The 17,625-nt window shown below is 41.3% G+C and overlaps 1 protein-coding gene across 1 annotated transcript; it reads right to left on the bottom strand.

The window, feature by feature from the left end:
• Window positions 1–1,169: 1,169 nt before the first annotated feature.
• Window positions 1,170–10,682, bottom strand: LOC306695778 (A-type potassium channel modulatory protein KCNIP2-like; the record flags this gene model as incomplete). Its single annotated transcript, XM_079159128.1, has 9 exons — window positions 1,170–1,217; window positions 1,316–1,378; window positions 1,593–1,697; window positions 1,815–1,922; window positions 2,182–2,252; window positions 2,969–3,038; window positions 3,181–3,301; window positions 3,432–3,534; window positions 10,610–10,682. The coding sequence occupies 9 exons, from the start codon at window positions 10,680–10,682 to the stop codon at window positions 1,170–1,172; spliced, it is 762 nt and encodes a 253-aa protein (XP_079015254.1).
• Between the last annotated feature and the right edge of the window lie 6,943 nt (window positions 10,683–17,625).

Here is a 17,625-nt window from a genome sequence, read left to right as displayed (position 1 = left end):
ACCATACGGCTAAACTGTTTACCAGAACACAGTTCACCAAATGTGTAAGGTCAATTAGCTAAAGAAACAACTAGCAACACCGGTCACCTGAGTGAAAGTTCTCACCTCCTCCATTGTACAACGACTCAAAGCACAAGAGCGACACCTACTGGACTGTTTGTGGCCTTCAGGGTCACATCACATCTGTCTCTGAAGCAGCTGGAACTGCTTCATTTGACTTTCCTGATCTGACGAATCAAACATTTTCACACACAACCATAGAAATGCACAGCGCTTGATTTTGTTAAATGACTTGTATTGGAGCCCAATTTGGTGAGCATGCGGTTTCTCCTGTACCAACACATTTTTGGAGATGAGTGGAATGTTATGTAAATAATAAAAAAAAGAAATCCTCTAATAGATTTTAAAACTCAAGTTCAAAGCATCTTCATGCTCCCCAGCTCGTCGTTTGCGTTGGATTCAAATGATTGTCTCTCGCTCGCTCTCTCTGTTCATTACATTTTGCAAAAGTGAAAACTCTAAAATGACAAAGATGACCTCCGAAAACCTGTAACACAAAGGAGTCAAGGACTTTCTATTAGTGGATGTAATATTCCCACTTTTGCATAGCAACTGTTTTATTCATCTTCCTCAGTTGTTGTTACGTCCATATAGAAAATATGTCAACAGTTAAATTAAGCAAATGAATGGCCAGTCAAAACAGACACATCATGCAGTCACAATATCCAGTATTATAGTAAATGTGAGTGGTGGGCTCCATGAGGACCAAATTGATAACATGTTACTTTTAAGATTATTGCTCGGGTTTGAACTTCCTCCCTTCATTAGAGCCGTCCTTCATCAAAGCACATCTGTGAGTTTAGACGGTGAGTGAAACTCTACAACATTCTCAGCATTGTTCATTTTGCTCCATGCTTATTTTCTACAGCATTAAATAGATTGTTCAAATTGGTCTGCACAGACTCAAGATCTTAAAACACCAGAATCCACCTTTTGATGTCTCCCTATACAATCTTAATAAAACAAAAACATTTCACAAGAAGAGGTGGTTTTGGGGTAGATATCCTCAGGACATTGCCGTTCGCACCCTGCTCCTCTCTGGTTAGGGCGCAGAAACACTGTCCACTCCAGGCAGGAAGGAAACATCTAACGTCTGTGTCCACCAAGCTTTAGATCACGCTGTCAAACATGTGCATGGACTGCATGATGCTTTCATCCTGGATGGAGACACAAAGTCAAGTTACTGAGGAGGCTGCAGATGGAGAAGGTCATTTTGTTGATCATTAAATGTGCATTTGAAATGGTTGCAGAATACCTTTTGGCATGTCTCCAAGAACTCCTCGATGGTGACCACTCCATCGTTGTTCTTGTCCATTTTCTGGAAAATGTAACACACAAGCACAGATGTTTCAAAGGTGGAACTTAAAGGAACCCTGCGGAGTTTTCTTGACGCGTTAACGTCAACAACTGAAGGTCAGCGGAGCGGCCTGAAACCGGCAGCAGGAGCATCACCACAAGCTCGTGCGCCTGCATGTGCAAAAGATACAAACAAATTAGGGAGCGTGTATCGCTTTGATGAGTGAGTGTTTTACCTGGAAGAAGTTATCCACATGCTCGTTGGGAGCATTGTCCACCATGCAGGGGTAGGTATACTTCCCCATCATGTCGTAGATGGAGTGCATGATGTCCGTCATCTCCTGGACAGACAGACGGAAGGAAGGAAGGAAAAGAATCAAGATCAAATCAAGCACCAGCAAGATCTGCTGACATGACACAAGACAGACAGACAGAAAGACAGAGAACGATTAAAGTACCTCTCTGGTGATGCAGCCGTCTTTATTGAGATCGTACAGATTAAACGCCCAGTTGAGTTTATCAGTGATGGAGCCTCTCAAGATGATAGACAGACTTAGAACAAAGTCCTAGAGCAAGAAGAAGAAAACAGAGACATGACAGGAAAGTCATAGTGACATCAGGAGGAGGAAGATGAAAGGTACAGACGAAAGCAAGAGAAACAGGGAAATAAAATAAAGACGAGTACTGAGTCAATATATATATATATATATATAAAATATATATTTGTGTCTTTTAAAGGTACGAATTTGCCGCACTGGAGCATGAAGGAAGAAAACGCATATAGTGACTGAGAGAGGACAGAGAGTGAAGGGATGGAAAAGTCACCTCGAAGCTGACCGAGCCATTGTTGCGGGTGTCAAATGCTTCAAAGAGGAAATGTGCGTACATACTTGAATCTGGAGGAAAGAGAAAATAAAGTGACCATTCAAATCCTGGACTCAAATAAGAGTCAGTAAGGTTTTGAGTTTGTGAAATGATGTCCAGAGATCATCTTAAAGCTTGTGGTTTTATAATCACCCTTTTTTTAAACCTTTGAAACCCCTGAAGGACAGATTGTCATTGTATAAATATTGAATAATGTCTGAATAACATGTATTAAGACATTGAATCAACAGTGACACACAAAGACAGAAAAATAGATACTTATGTAAACACACTTGAATAACAAGTGCACACGTTGGCCCTGCTCTTGGCTGTAACAGCAGGGCCAATGTTTAAGTGTGAATAGTTTCACACAGTTCTCTGTTTCCTACAACTTCATATATTTCTTTACACATTCACAAAAACTTGAATTTGTTAGGTTTGTTCACAGGTTGACAAAGAGTAATATACTAAACACAGGCTTTGAAATGATTTCTGAAAATCATTTTCCAATCTCAAAATCGTATTGACCCTTTGTTGACCCCATAGAGAGACACACGCTAAGAAGAATGCAGATGATGAGCGGCACAGCTTAAAGTAGAGCATGAACTGAAACAGGGATATAATGTGGCGTAAAGACCTGCAAACTCTCCACCAATGAAGACGGAAGACGCAAGAGCTTTCCTTTTGAAAAGCTCCTACCGGTTTCTTAATATTCTACTATGAGTCGAATGAGGAGGATCTGACTGACCTCCATGAGGGAAGAACTGGGAGTAGATGCTTTTAAAAGTCTCTTCGTTCACCACACCACTGGGACACTCCTGTGGAAATGAAAAAACACAAACTTCTATCAATACAAAACACACACACACACAGACGCAGATTCCATATTCATATAGATGGTCATTCAAAACATGAAATAAGAGTGCACAAATCAAACATCCGCAAGACTCTTGGACTGACGTTTTTGAATCCCCGGTAGAGGACCTGCAGCTCTTTCTTGCTGAAGTTGGTCTTCTGTACGAGGTGGTCGAGCCCCTCCGGTCGGTGATGCACCGTTGACAGTTCGGCATCTTCAGTTATACTACCTGCATGTACGGATGCAGAGAAAAATGTAAAAGTTACTCCCTAGTGTACACCATTGTTTCACTTTCTCCGTGACTCAAACCACATGAAGGGGAATCTGAGTGAAGACGGACTGTGTGTCCTGACACTTGCTTTGAGCGACTGAAGAGCTGGAGCCAGAGCGATAGCAGGGGAGAAGTTTGAGGAACCGCTGCTTTATGGTCTTCTTATTGGGTTTGGATGGAGGATTACCTGGAAACAACCAATCACAGCCGAGGTTAGAGGCAGACAGAGAGGCCCACATTGGGAACGCCGTGTTTGATGGATAAACCACTGGCCAAACTCAGATACTTTGAATCACTTTTCCATGCAAGTCAGAGCGCACAAATTAGTTTGCTGACCTGGCTTTGAACCAGTGTGATCCATCGGATCAAAGCTGTTTGGAGAGCATCCAGCATGTGAGGGCTGAGTGAAATGACACGTGACTGGAGTCTGAGATCTGAGATACAGAGGTCATACTGAGTGGGATCTAAATGTCCAACATTATTCTTTGACTATTATTGAAATACGATATCTTAAACATGATGAACCTGGCCACTAATAAATAAAGTTTAGTGTGATGCAGTGACACCGCATCTCTACTTTATTTAGCTCAATCCTAATGCAATGCTAACATGCCGATGAACAGGAGGTATAATGTATATCATGTTCACGGTTTAGTGTGTTAGCCTGGCTGTCCAGTTTACTCCATAACTTCACAATATATGAGAGTTACACAAGAGCTAAACATTCAAACCCAAGCCATGTTGTCTATTTCTAATGGGCAACCAATCAACAGTTGTGTGAGTATTAAAGGGTTAAATAAAGTGTTTTCAGCTGAGAAAGAAGGATAAAAGTGACAAGCACAAGAGAGTTGATAAAAACACACACGCACAAACATTGCTGTATCAATATAGAGACTGGACACTCATCATCGCGGTCCACAGGCCTTTACAGTCGTCACAACACCACAGCGCCTGAGCTTTTGGAAAAACAGTCTCTGCACCACCCAACCAGCTCTCTGCCTCTGAGAGAGTCCAACACACCAGCAGCCACAGCTTTCTGACATTTCAACATTCATCAAACCGAACATGGGTGATACTTAACATGTCATATTCAACCGGAACGCATTAGGCATCAATTAAAGATTCATTAATTAAAGGGGGAAAAAATGGAAACTCAAGAGGATACCTATAGTGCCTCCACATGGCTCTCAACATGGCGACGGCTGAGTGGCGGCTCAAAGCGAACGGTGCTAACGGTGCTAACAGTGCTGACAGAGCTAACAGTGCTCACCTGAGAGGGAACCGAAGGGTGGGCTTTACCTTAGGAGTCACATAGGCTATTAGCAGGCTATTAGTTGACCATTAGCTAGCAAGTAGGGCACGCTGACGTGCACACACATGCACTGAAAGGCACGCGTGGCGAGCCCGGCTATGTCAACAAAGCACAGAGAAGGTCAGATTACAACACACACAGAGGGAGTGACTTCATTCTCTGCTCAGGTAGACAATACTCCACTAAATGCGTCCATAGCAGATAGTTGTTTACTGCTAATGGATCACAGTCATCTTCATTGAGCTGATTATTGAGTAAAACAGTTGCATGCCTTCCTTTTTCCCATCCCAGCTCCCCTCCTCTTCTCCTCCTGTAGGAGCAGCAGAAGGTTGACACACCTGCCACAGTTAAACACAAACATCATATTTATCCAAGCTTCTGTTCTGAAGCTTCGTCTGCTCCTAAATTATTTGTGTTCTGTTTAAAGGTCCCTGTTGCTTTTGATTGCTGAAGGCATCTTGTAGTCTCTCTCATCCTAAATCAGTCACCAAGACTTTATATTGACCCAAGGACAAAGAGATGCTGTAGAGCAACTATGCTGACAGAAGCTCACACAAACAATTGTTGATTTAGCATCTCCAGACCTACATGTGTCCTTGCTGCCACTAGAGGGAAGTGTTGAACTACAGTCAGATTACACTCGACTGATAAAGGCCTGAAAGTCAGAGAAAGGAAAAAAACAACTGACAGGAAGCAACTATGAGCACTGCAGGTGACTACAGGTGGAGTAGAAATGATGATGCACCTCCACTCCCACTGCTGTCCATAGAGAAAACCTGTGGACTTGATTTTCTAATTGCAGCCCATGAAGCAATGAAACGTAACTGTGATGGAAATACAGAAACAAGTGACTGAACGGTGCTGGAAGAATGTATAAAACCTGTGAGATTATTATTCACGTTAAATAAGTTGCTTGCACATGAAGTTGCCTCTTAAGTCTTGAATGTGATCATAAATATGTCAACACACCAACAGCAGTGTACAAAACCGTGGCAGCGAACTACTGCATCATCACAAAGTGACAACTTCATCAAACCGTACAGTCAAACGTACAGCAGCGCAGGTTGAAACACAGAGAAAGTCACACATTCAAACCTGAGAAATGCACTGCAGCAACACAGGGATTCAATGATTTGCTTATCAGACGTATTTGCTGAAAAACTTATACTTACTCCTTCATGTTATAGCACAAGAAAAAATAAGAAATTAATTCCAATCTAACAACAGTGTGCGTACGTCTTATGTACTGTATACAAGCATAACTTATAAGATTTGATTCTGTGGGAACAAACCAGTTGCCCTCATGTAGGATATGTAAATCAAACTGTCAACAGCACAACTAAGGAGAAACAAACAAAGCGAACATCTTAGCTTTTTGACACAGAAAAATAAAACGATAAATTAAATGTGATTTTTTTTAAACTGGCGATCCAGTTTAAAAAGATTGACAACGACAAAAAAACTTCCCTGCTGTTTTCTGTCTTTAGCTGATATTGTTTGACGTAACAGAGCGCAGGGCAGATATTTTTAAATATATTTTCTCAGTTATTGAAATGCTTTCTGAGGGCAGCTGTTTGATGTGACTTATTTGCACAGTAATCCAACAGAAACAGAGCGGGGAGGTTTATGTTAGAGAGGCGATGCAGCCTCAGCTGAAGCATTATTCCAGCCGTTATGTAGAAATGCATGACACTCACTGGTAGCCAATATAAATGATTTTGTTTTGATGGTGTTACCATATGAACAAATGCAACATACTGGTTTGTTCATACTCTGCGTGGCAGCTAGCAGTAAGTAGCCTTTCAACAGATCATTGAATATCTCCAGGCTTGGACTGATGAATAACAGTTACTTCAGCAGGTGCTGAGATCTTCCAGCAGCCTTTCCTCAGTTCTGACTTTAATCCTGTGAATCAATATCAACAAATACAGTCTTCTGCCAGATCTGTGAACTCTTCCCTGCTGTTATTACACCTTTTATTCACTGGTGCAAACTATTTCAGTTGCAAATACTTGAATGGAGAAAAAAGGAGACACTGTGGGAAATAAAGAAATTTGTGAGAAAGGAGGGCTGCGAGGCTTTGAAGAGGAAGAATCACCTCTTCACAACAAGTTATACTAATAAATAAATTAAAAGTTGTTTGTTGAGAACTTCGTAAAGTCCTTGAGCAGAATCAATGTCGGAGAGCACAGCGCACATCGCTGCGTTTCAGTTCACGTTGAGGTCAGAAATTAATCAGTTAGAATATTTCAGAACCTCAGACTTCTGAAGTAATCAATGGGTTTCAATCAGAAAATACTGGCGACAAGTAAAAAAAGTTTATAATAGTTCAGTTTAATCACAGTGGGAGGATTAAAAACAACCGATGCATTCATTAGTTCATTATCTTTAGTCACCATTGTTTCAAAACCTCCCAAATACACATAAACTGCACCTTATCGTCTACATGGCCAAATGAAAGACCAAACTTTCTTACTAAAAGTAAGCATCTGTGAGCAAAGAATAAGTGAAGAAGGAAACATAATAGTAATAGTAAATTGTTTATTAACCATGCAGTGATTTGTAACAAAGAACGTATGCTTATAAAGACACATAAACTGGTGATGGTCATTTTATCATGATTCTAAGCCGGTTGGTTTTTGAGTGTACTTGGAAGGTCTTGGCAGCTTCAGTAGGTTCATGCAGCGTTCAGCGAACGTCTGTAACATAGTGTTGCCCGGGCAGCAGCCTCTAAGCTTAGGCTACCATAATCCTTAGAAAGGACATGGTTCAGCTTACAAACATTCATCTCATACAAACCATGGATACACACGCAATCACATTTACGCACGCTTTCTCTTCCACTGACATTTTGAACTCCCCGGTGATTGTTAGAGGTTTTTATCAAATCATTTGTCCTCATGTGTCCTCACACAGAAGCACGCGTCACCGTCGGTTATGTAGCATCAGCTTTGATTATTTGTTACGCAACGTTGAGCTTAATACTCTGCATCAGTCCAGCCATTTTGAAATCTGCGATGTAACTTTGTTATATAAATGCAATATCTATGTTATCTATGTTGGCAGTGTAGGGAAAAAACTCCTTGAGCGCTCTACAAATTTGACATGAATGAAAATCTATGAATGTGTTATCACCCGTCTCATGCACACACACACACACACACACACACACACACACACACACACACACACACACACACACACACACACACACACACACACACACACACACACACACACACACACACACACACACAGAAGCAGGCTTCTTCAGTAATAAATGCAAGTGGAATGATTTACAATATGCGTGAACTGTCACAACATAGAAGGCAATATTAGTTCTACATCCCATTAACCGAGCCAAGAGATTCAATGCTGAAACCCAAAATGAGTACGCTGACTATCTCAAAGAGATTTTTGAGAGGGTTTTGGGAAGTACACACAGTAAATATGACGCTACAACCAGCAGCTGGTTAGCTTAGCTTAGCACAAATACTGGAAACGGGGGGAAACAGCTAGCCTCTCTCTGTCCAACAGTGACAAAATCAAACCACCAGCACCTCTAAAGCTCACATTATAACTTGTTTGTCTGACCCGTACAAAAGCCTTTATGTGAAATCAACACGTGGCATTATGGCGGGATTAACTCTGCTGGTAGCTGAGCAACTCCTCCTGTAACACAGCAGCGATTCGTTTTCACACTTTGGGTTTTGTACAGATCAAACAAACAAGATGTTAATAAGTGAGCTTTAGAGGTGCTGGCTGGTGAATTCTGTCACCATTGGACAGAAGCAGATTGCTGCTCACCTGTTACTATCGGCTGTAATGCTAAGCTACGCTCACCGGCTGCTCGCGCTAGCGTCGTATTTACTGTGCAGATACGACATCTCAGTCTCTGCAAGAATGGAAAATAAGCGTACTTCAAAATGTCGAGCTAACGCTTTAAAATAACCATGTGAAGGGTGGTGTAGAAAGTGATGACATGAAAAACATCCAGTATCTATAATGTATGAACACAGACAGAAGTAAACAACGTGAGGTTGTCTTACAGCACAGCAGCTGCATATAAACACCATTTCCTGCTGAGTCTTTGAAATACCTGATAAGTCCTTCAAATGCATTTATTTATTTATTTTTCCATAAATTTGTCTAACATTACTATTGGGTGCTTATTTGACGGATGCAATAGAGTTGAACAGTAAAGGCTGCAGTTACAGTTTGTGCCTCATGCTACGCTTCACTCTTTCATAAGAAAAGGTTTGTTTGTGTGTCCTGCACGCCCCTTAAAGCCTCTGTGTTCACGCACCTGTTCACTGTTTGGTTTACCTGCTGCTGAATGGATATCACACTGGCTATTGTGCCAGCTACAACTATCAGCCATCAAGTAAACCTTCATCTGTATACCATCTGTCCGTTTAGAAATATCCTGCAAACGAAATAGGAACAGCTGTGTGCAGCTGTTTATGTAAGTTATTTTCATACATTTATTTTTAAAGGAAGACTATTTCTGGAAAGTTGTCACAAGAAAGAGAGCACCAAGTGTGTGTGTGTGTGTGTGTGAGAGAGAGAGAAACTAACAGTAATATGCTTTCTGATCTCTAAAGACACTTGTCTTTGCAAGCACTCATGAGGAAAATAAAAGACTGACAAACAGAGGAGCCTCACTGATCTAATTAGACAACAAACACACTCACAAGTATAATTTTAGATGACAAGAAACAACGAGACGCCTATTTTGAATCTTAAATTGTTTCTGTTCTCTCTCTGCTCTACTTCAGGCCTCATCAGTGTGTTTATCTGATATATGTCCATGGTTTCACCACCACGGGATACTACTTTGCGACTTTTAGTCATATTTTCTCACACTTTTGTAAATCACTTTAATCTTTTAACTTTGTTTTCTCTTTAATTTAAAAGAGAGCATTAACTGCAATACCAATAATTACCAACTGTGCTGCATTTTTAGGGCATTTCATGAAAACAAACATGTCAATATAATATCAACATGAATAGCATGAGTTGATTATTTAGGGCTGTGACTAATGATTGTCTTCATCAATCAATCCACTGAACTCTTTTTTTTCAATCTATCAATCATTTAGTCTATTAACTGTCAGAAAATATTGAAAAATGTCCATCACAATTCAGTAGAAAAAGTAGATACTCAGATTTAATAAGCTCGAACCGGAAATTATGTGGCTTTGTATTTCTTGATAAATGCCTTCAACACTTAATCAACTTTCAAAATATCACAATGGATCAGTCATCTATTCATGTCAGCATTATAATCAAAGATCAATACGTAATGCAAAATATGTTTCCACACACATATTACAGCCCGACTGGCATTATTGGCCCATCCCTCTGACTCTGATACAGAATCAGAATCAGAACCGTTTATTATGGTATGTTGAACATACAAGGAATTTGACATGACGGGAGGTGCATAACATTTAACAATCAACAACAATCAGTGCAAGTAGAAACATATTAAAATGTACAGAGAGATATAAAATAAAGTAAATGTGGGCTTTATAAACTTATATTTAGAAGTATGTGTGCTCACCACAACATGCAATGAACCATCCGTCATACTGTATTTATTTATTTTCCTGTTGACCTGACCTGCATGATGCAGAACCAACGACCAAATTATTGTATTTAAAACCGAGTACTGGAAATGAAGCTGCTTAATTGTCACATTCACACACTGACCGACTGATTTGCAGCAGCTGGTGACAGATGATGAAACCTGCGTTTGTTTTTTGACAGAGCTAAGTCTTAGATACTATTTAATCTAAATGACCCTAAATCGTCTATAAGTCAGTTTACTACTTTAGTAAACGTTCATGATCGCACAGTCACTGGAAAGCTCAGCCAGGTCAGCAATCAGCAGCAAATCAAGCAACTTTACCCATATCTAAAAGGAAAAGATGACAAAGACTGATACCTGTTAGCGGGTCGTAAGATCGGTCCAGCTCCCTGGAGTCAGACAAACTCTGGTCCTGACTCCTGGACTTCATGGTTTTTCTCAGTTCTTACCAGACCACCGCGCCGAACCTGCAGGATCTGTGCGCGCGTCGGAGCGGCAGCTCATCTACGACTTCCTGCCTGTTTGCATGTCACTTTTCCGCGAGCATCAGCCTGCGCGTGTGTTTGTGTGTGTGCTGCAAAAATGTCGCCGATAGAGGGATGACAACAAGGGTGAAAAGTCCGTGCAGAAGCTCGTGTCCCTCTCTATCCAAACTCTCTACAGCTCAGCATCAGCGCGCGCTCACATCCACAGTTTGCTCTTCACGGTCACTTAGAGAGGCTTCAGTGGGTTCAAAGGTAAAGTTGAGCTACAGCAGAAATGCGACTGCTTTAGTTTGCTGGTTATCCAAACATCCAAAGAGAAACAAAGAGGTCGCCTGTCAGCTGGAGCATCTGTCCCGGCAGAGAGAGAGAGAGAGAGAGAGAGAGAGAGAGAGAGAGAGAGAGAGAGAGAGAGCAGACACATCACAGCTGAGAGGAAGAGGAGGGATGAAGAAGGAGAGGTGGGGGGCTACAGACAGACAGACATGCAGACGTGGGATTGTTTATCTGCTGATCTCTGCTCAACTGATGGATGCACCTTGACTCGGGACTGGAGCAGCTTTGGCTCGGTAGGAAGAAGTAATACCTGCGGATCAACACGCTGTCAGCTCCACGTCCTTGAAACTGGTTGAGTAGACTTAAAGAATGACTCACTCATATTTCAGATACATGCAAGGTCACGATCATTGCGATATTAAATCCATAAATACACAACATCAGCTAGGTGGATACAGAGGGGGCCACGAGCTGATTTATGGGATAAACTTCAAGATTTCCACAGCTTTGTTTCCCATCACAAACTTCTAATTAAACCCTCTAAAATGTAATACTTTGAGCCTCTCTGGGCTTCCTCAAGGTTTAAACTAAGGGTGTAATTATAGCTTTTTCATGTATAATAGTTTGTTTTATTTGAGTACATTTTAGGATCTTTATTTCAGACCTTCCCTCCAACGTTTTTGTAAAATGTTGAGTTGTTTTAAGTATTCCATTAAAGTTTCAACATCTCTTTTTAGCTCATACGTCTTGAGAAAATATTACTAAATTGGGACTGGCTGGCTTATTGGTTGGTTTGTTGTTTTCATTCATGTTGAAATATTCAGATTGGCCCCAAATACTAAGCATCTTAGTCTTCTCTCGGAAGTAGCAATTGTAAAATGATCTAGATTCCCTTTCTTCCTTAAAAAGAAAACGTGTTTTTTGTGAAATGGAAAACCCACAAGAACCACAAGCTGAAATAACTGGAATACTGGAAGCACTTAAGCAATTTAATATTGCTCTTCCATAAAGTTGAGGGACTTATTGCCGGTCTATATCCATGCTACCAGGCACAACGGTGCTTTGAGCTAAATGCTAATGTCAGCATGCTAACGTACTCACAGTGACGAGCAGACATGTTCATGTTTAGCTGATATAATGTTGGGTTTGCATGCTAAATTAGATAATTAGCACAACACAAAGTACAGCTGAGGCTGATGGGGATGTCAATTAATATTTTGTCAAAAACCAAAGTATTGGACGAATGAGGAATTTGACCTAATGATGGCACTAGATGAGTTAAGGGATCATCATAGTGGTTATAATTCATCCTGAGATTAACATGAATGACTGAACGAAATATCATGGTGAATCCTAGATTAGATGTCGACATTAAAGCCAACCTCATGGTGGCGCTAGAAGAAAAGTCAGAAGATCACCAACGTCATTAGGATGAATCATCTGGGGACCATGAATATGTGTGGAAAATGTTGTGCCAATCCATTCAGTAGATGCTGAGGTATAACTGAAAACGTTGACCTGCTGGTAGAGTTAGAGGAAACGTCAGGATATCTTCAAAGTCAGGATTCATTCTCTGGGGATCATGAATATGTGTACGAAATGTCACGGCAATCCATCTGATAGATGTTGAGATTTTTCAGTCTGGACCAAAGTAGTGGACCAATTTGCCATTCATAGAGCCACGATGCTAGCATGGATGAAAATCAGTACAGAGAGAGACATATGTTTTCTGTTCCAACTTCTCTAAGCCAAACATGGGATTACTCAAGTGATGTCACATGAGTAACTTTCTCAGGCTAGATGAATCTCCACCAAAGCCAAAGGAGAATTGACTTTGACATGTAAAATCAGTCTAGTGCCCCTTTAATACCACTTCAAAATCCAATACAAACATTTTTATTGCTCATCTATTTCAAGAACAAAGTACTATTGAATAACTGCTCAACATTTTACCCCACAACCCAGGACAGATCAACAATGAAACCAACAATAATCAGTGTTATTGTGTGTGCAAATAAACGTTAACTCTCAATCCATCAAATGTAATGGGAAAAAACGAGAACTCCTTCTGCCAAAAGAAGCTAAGCAGTGTTTGTTGGTGAAGTGTGGTGAAGCTTCCTTTAAGATTATTATGTCGTCTTTCAGAAGACCGATGAAGAGGAGAGAAAAAAGGCAAGCGAGGACACCAAAAGAGGCCTTGTGAAGTAAGAAGAACCAAAGAGAGGGACAGTGGTGCATCAAGGAAAGAAACTCAGAAGGGAAACAGAAGAAGACGGAGGGAACACAGTGGAGAGGTTTGTGAATATATACAGCGCGCCTTGGGACGGTTAAATCTCACAGGATTGATGGTGTTTATCTCCCGCGGGGGTTCACAGAGAAGTTTAGCATTGCTGCAGGCTGGAAAGTGCAGCTGACAGATAACCAATAATGAGTTCTGATTGATGCCTGTAGTTATGCGCGGTGTGGAGCGGTGATACAGGTGACGAATAACACACACACACACACACACACACAGACACACACTGATGCAATAGAAGCACAGGTGAGCTGGCCCTGGCTGTTCAGTGCTAAGCAGAAGATAATATTCAGTATAAGACATTTAAAAAAAAGATGCCACATGATTCTGCTTACGTGTCCCCAAAGTTGCATTTGAAGACACATAAAAAAGTGAAGGGGGGGGGGGGGGATAAAGCAGGCAATCTCCCCTCAAATGAATATTTGATGAGAAGGCTGATATGCTTAAATGAAACGTTATAAATGCACAGCAGCGTTAATGGGTTGTCACAGAAAAGGGAAGAGGGTTTGCTCAGTCTGGGCGTCCAAGCTGTCATCAGCACACACACACACACACACACACACACACACACACACACACACACTGCACAGATTATATCGGGGAGATGAAATACTGCCCAATCTACAATATAGCCAACAAAATTAGAGGATTTGGAACAGACTTGTGTCGGGGGGATTGAGCTCCACCACATTAAAAAGACATTGCACAAAGTGATCTCTTAGCAAATACACACTCTCAGAGTCCACTCTCCATGCCACAGTGTTATTCCCAGAAGCCCATTTTAATCTGTGGAAATGTATCTTTGTACTAACATGATGCTCGCATGTCCATTAGAGGCTTATCAGTTCTTCTGCACTCGGCTCCATAATTTTAATTAGGCGTGTGAGAGATACAGAAATACAAAAGCAAAGGCAGAGAAAAAAAGGGGGGAGCGCGAAAAGATTGAGGATGTTATCATTTCATGTTTATGGTCCCACTGCTGCTGCGTTACAGGCTCTGCATGTCGTAACCCTTCAACTATAAATTAATGAGCGGGTGCTTTTTTGTTTTCTTTTGGTGAAACTTATGGTACATCAGGAGGCGCTTCTTTCAAAATGGTTCCTTGTTGGCGCGTTGAAGTACTTCAGTGTTGACTGCTGAACAGGGAAATCTTACTGCAAGACACTTGTACTCAGTTGGAACCGGACCAAATGGAAGCGAAACATATTACTTAGGGAAAAACAATGTCTGCCTAGTGGTCTGATCTTTTTATACACATCTGACAGCTCTCTGTACAAACACCCGATGGACCAAATCTCTGCTTGTCAGACTGGAAAATTGAACATTTGAATTTTCTTATATCATCTCAAGTATAAACTCTACCTCTCTCAAATGTTTTTGTTTTATAATGAATGGCAAATAGTCTTTGCTATGTTAATAACTCAAATGTTATGCAGCGTCCTCGTCTTTTTCATTTGTTTCTCTCTCAGCTCCTTCAGAATTGGTATCTGCATTTCTAAACCATTCAATGGTCAACATTTCTTTATTAATCATGATTTCTAAAACTATACTAGTTTGTTTGTTATCCTGTAGTTCATCAAACTTAAAGAAAAACAAACAAAGTTAGATCCCTAGTCTCTGCATTCATTTCACAAAGATGTAAGCTTCGTTTATGAGATTTGGAGCAAAGTGATGCACTCTGACTTCTTTAAGTGATCGGTGGCAGTTTAGCATCACTTTGAATCTTTCAAATTCATTGTGTATCAGATTGTTTGTGGAAATTCAGTTGAACACAATTTAGTTTTGGGAAGAATCAGCACTAAAGCACAACCTGAAATGATAACACATATGGTGTCAAATCAAAGACTGTGTATAGGAAGTGGACGGAGTCGTCGTGACGTCACCCATTGGTTTGTGGACTACGATTTTGAAGCTTGGAGTTCGGCAACGAGGTCATCGCCATCTTGTTTTTTGGCAACTAGAACTGATACGAGAGGGTGGCGCTAAGTACAACCGAACACTTAATAAGACATCTTTAAGTGACCAAAATGGTTCAATTAGCTTTCATGAAGTAAAAACACAGAGTGAACGGGTTGAAGTCGTAAGACAAAGACACAGACAGCTCCCAGACTAGACGACGCTGTGGTAGTGACCTGTCAATCACAAGGTAGCCACACCCTAAAGCATACCCTGTTTATCCTCTATTTTACTACTCATTCATCTTATCATCTAACCTGTTCTACTCTAAATGGGACAATAAGTTACTAAATGAACATCATGTATTGAAGAAGACTTGAAACTGGCGATTGGAACCATAAACTCATGTTTACAATGTTCACTGAGGGAATAAATCAAGCGAGAAGTACGGCCATTTTCTCATAGATTTCTATACAATTAGACTTCTTTTTGCAACCAAAGGAGTCGCCCCCTGATGGTTATTTAAGAATGGAAGTTCAAGGTACTAGAACGCATTGGCTTCACTTTTCAGACCTGTAGGTTGCTGCCTGCCATGCTGATGATGCATTTATATTCCACTACAACCCAGTGCCTTTCTTCACTGGGAAAATGAAAACCAATCAGAAATCTCCCACTCCATCAAACAAGTGTGAAATGTTTCAGGATTAACTTGGCTTTTTGTCATGTAATGTGAAATTAGCTTTCAGAAATATGGGAGGTCTTTACTAATTAAGTGTGGATCCAGCATTTGTCCACACCCCTGTAGTCCATTCTGACATCTGCTTTTTACTTTGAGTGACTTCAGACAAACGAAAGCGTCAGTGGGTTTTGTTTGTGTGAACCTGAGGGAGCAGGTATCATTAAGAAGTGGCTCGAGGCCAAAGTTTATCAGAGATATTGTCTAAGTCAGGGGTGTCAAACACCCGGCCCGCGGGCCGGATCCGTCATTTTATGTGGCCCGCGAATCCGCCAGCAAAAAAATGATTAAATAAAATGTAAAAGTCGGACTTGATACAATTTACAAATATCCTCTGCTCTCTGTATCGCACACCTCCACCAGCGTATGTGGCGGCAGCAGCAGCAGCAGCAGCAGCAGCAGCAGCAGCAGCAGCCCCCCTCCCCGCCGCCGACGAAGGAGCAGCCGCGCCCCCCCCCCCCCCGCTGACAACCGGCACTTTGGGGGCAACCATGACGCTGATGCGGCCCCAGAGCAACAATGAGTTTGACACCCCTGGTCTAACAAGAGGAGAGGGCAGGGCGGTAGATGGAGGACAAAGAGGAGAGGAACAGCAGAGCTTCTGGTTTCTTGGAGCGATATCACCGGTGTCAGCAACCATGAACTGACTCTTCCTCTCATTCACTTCTCAGATAAATGTGGAATTGATAAATTCAAACATTTGGTCATGGTGTACTTGCGGAATATTGATTGTTTTCTATGACCTCCTCCCTCATTATTGCACTGTGCTGCTGCCACTGCTCATTCACATATGGAGTAAACAGACTGGTGTGTGTGCCATTTTCACACTTAAAGTCTTCTTCACACAGCTTAGCAGATCAGCGCTGGAACTTGGTAAACACACAACCACATTATGTACTTGTGTGTCCAGACCGATTAGTGTTTTGCAACTACATATGAATACATTTGATGATGAAAATGATCTGTACAATCTGATGTATTTCTCAAGTTCTCTCTCCCTCAAAGGTTTCACCCACACAATCATCTGGACTTCACTTCTAGGGACGTCTTCATCGCGGTTAAATAAGGGACAAAGAAGTGTAGATATTATGCAGGTATTTTGAAAGTTTGAAAGTGTTTTTGTATGCTGATAGAATAACCATATTTCTGGTAGTAGCAATATAAAAAAAAAAAGTGTCATTGTGAAAGCTATACTAAGAAATACGTACATGCAAAGATGACCACGTAAGCTGTCTCACCGAGACAGGTGCAAAAAAAGCTCAGAGTGAGGGAGATGTCAATGGAGCAGTCAGTCAGTACAGTCACGAGTATTTTCACCATTATGTGACAGAGGAAAGTGTAGGAATTTGGGACGGAAAGAGGAGTACGACATGCAACAAAGGTCCCACTAAATCATTTGGGTGTAAGATGCTTACATTCTTTTTTTACTCGCTGAGTTGTAACAACAGTTCATAAACGCTCAACATTGGACACAGAAAAAAAGGATCCAACACAAAAGCATTTGTTGTCAAAGAGCACATTTCACTCTGGGGTTTGTTTGGGGGAAAGAAATCAAGTCTCCCACTGACGGCCAATGTATCAGACTCGGAGTCGGTCGGCAGTGTGTGTGTGTGTGTGTGTGTGTGTGTGTGTGTGTGTGTGTGTGTGTGTGTGTGTGTGTGTGTGTGTGTGTGTGTGTGTGTGTGTG

Source organism: Pholis gunnellus (genome assembly GCF_910591455.1).
Source record: "Pholis gunnellus genome assembly, chromosome: 5".
In the NCBI taxonomy this organism is placed as follows: Eukaryota; Metazoa; Chordata; class Actinopteri; order Perciformes; family Pholidae; genus Pholis; species Pholis gunnellus.
The sequence above is the reverse complement of the archived record's forward strand: the minus strand, read 5'-3'. Positions and strand labels throughout refer to the sequence as shown.